The sequence below is a fragment of the Amphimedon queenslandica genome, unplaced genomic scaffold, assembly GCF_000090795.2.
Source record: "Amphimedon queenslandica unplaced genomic scaffold, v1.1 AMPQUscaffold_13356, whole genome shotgun sequence".
NCBI classification, from domain to species: domain Eukaryota; kingdom Metazoa; phylum Porifera; class Demospongiae; order Haplosclerida; family Niphatidae; genus Amphimedon; species Amphimedon queenslandica.
The window spans coordinates 137,270-138,942 of record NW_003546408.1 but is presented as its reverse complement, the minus strand read 5'-3'; the positions used below and the strand labels follow the sequence as shown (position 1 = coordinate 138,942).

At 32.6% G+C, this 1,673-nt stretch overlaps 1 protein-coding gene across 1 annotated transcript in view; it reads right to left on the bottom strand.

Moving 5' to 3' along the window:
• Nucleotides 1–677: 677 nt before the first annotated feature.
• Nucleotides 678–1,673, bottom strand: part of LOC109582773 (uncharacterized) — a 4,280-nt gene continuing 3,284 nt past the window's right edge. Inside the window, exon 9 of the mRNA XM_019997695.1 lies at nucleotides 678–689. Within this exon, the coding sequence (XP_019853254.1) occupies nucleotides 678–689 (12 nt within the window). The remainder of the gene's footprint in view (nucleotides 690–1,673) is intronic.

Genomic DNA, 1,673 nt, shown 5'->3' with positions numbered 1-1,673 from the left:
TCTATACAAAAGATCCCCATTGTTGATTGATTGATTCAGAGTAATATTCTCTTCACTCCAAGTAAGAGTTAGAGTGAAATCCCATCTTCCATTACCATAATCTACTCTTATTCCATTACCAATAGTACAACTGTATGTGTATCTATTTCCATTACAGAGCTCAGTACTAGTATTACCAATCACATTATACCAATTAGCAGCATGTAAACTGCTTTGGTAACCAATTTTAATAGCATGCAGTGTGTAATTTTGAGGTAGAACTGTTATATCTGAAGGAAGGTCAACTGTAATGTCTTCAATTTGTGCCCATTCTATAAATCAGCAACAAATGATTGCATGGACAGCATACTAAAAACACTTACTGAATATATTAGCAAAGATGATGTTAGTGTTAGGATCTGAACAATTAGTGGGTAGACAACACTTATACCAACCATCATTGGCTGGTGAAATGTCTCCATTAATAATGTAAAGACCGATGCTAGCATTAGGTGAAGATACAACATTACAACGAAGAGGATTAGTACTGCAGTCAACTGATGGTCCACTAGGAGTAATCCACTCACCACCATTCAGACTTGAACCAGGTAAGACACAATCAAGACTGTTACTACTGCTATATTTAAAGTCATCATCAAAGACATATGATCCATTAGGATAACATTTTCCTTTGTTTATCAGGTAGATACCTACAAAAATCAATGCAGTTGTTATTATACACATCTATGCAGTGTCTTACAGTTACCTGAGGAAGGTGGACATTGACTAATAACTTCACTCACACTCAACAATAAAATAAAAAATATCATTAGCACTGATGCTGCCATGATAGCTGTATATATTTTGCTCTTGTTTATAGTGCTATATATAGCTTCAAAAATATAATATCATAATTCCATTGAAAGTTATTTATTCCCATGAGAAATGTTGTGCAGTAAACAATGAAACATAAGCATTTACAGTTGTCATAATAAATAGAAGCACTAAACAATTACATGTATAACTATATGCATGTGAAAAATGATGTTGAAATTTACCAAAAAAAAACTTAATGATTATGCATATTGACCAGTTTTAGTATATTATATACAATATATTTCATGCATTTCTGAATGGCAGGTTTATATACAAAAATGAACCCAGCAGCCACATCAAAATAATGTTGATGGTGAAATAATCCAATTGCAATAGCAATAGACATTGTGGTTGACATCTCAGTGTGTGATCATGGTGTAATTAATAAAAAACAAAAAGTATTCATTATTGATGATTATGTTGTTGTTTCTCTAAGCACTCTATAATTATTCAGTAGCAATAATAATGATTATATATTATTTTTTTTTTTTTTTGGCAGATCTTGTGCAACAAAAGAGACTTCAATTCCAGTGTCATTGGTCTTATTCTGAGATGAGAGTATGTTCTTCCTTGCTTGGGTTGCAGTCGACTGCATTTTATCTTTACTGACTGATTCCCTGCAGAAGAAAGACTTCCATGCATTTCTTGATTCATTGTTGAGGACAATAAAGAACAGGAAAATGAAGAAACCTTGGAAGGCATTGAAGAAACAGAAAAAGAATTGAATGACATACGAAACTGAAGGCTCTGTGATGAAAGTAAAGATAGCTAGTACCCATGTTAAACCAAAGAGTATTAATATACTGATGAATGATGCA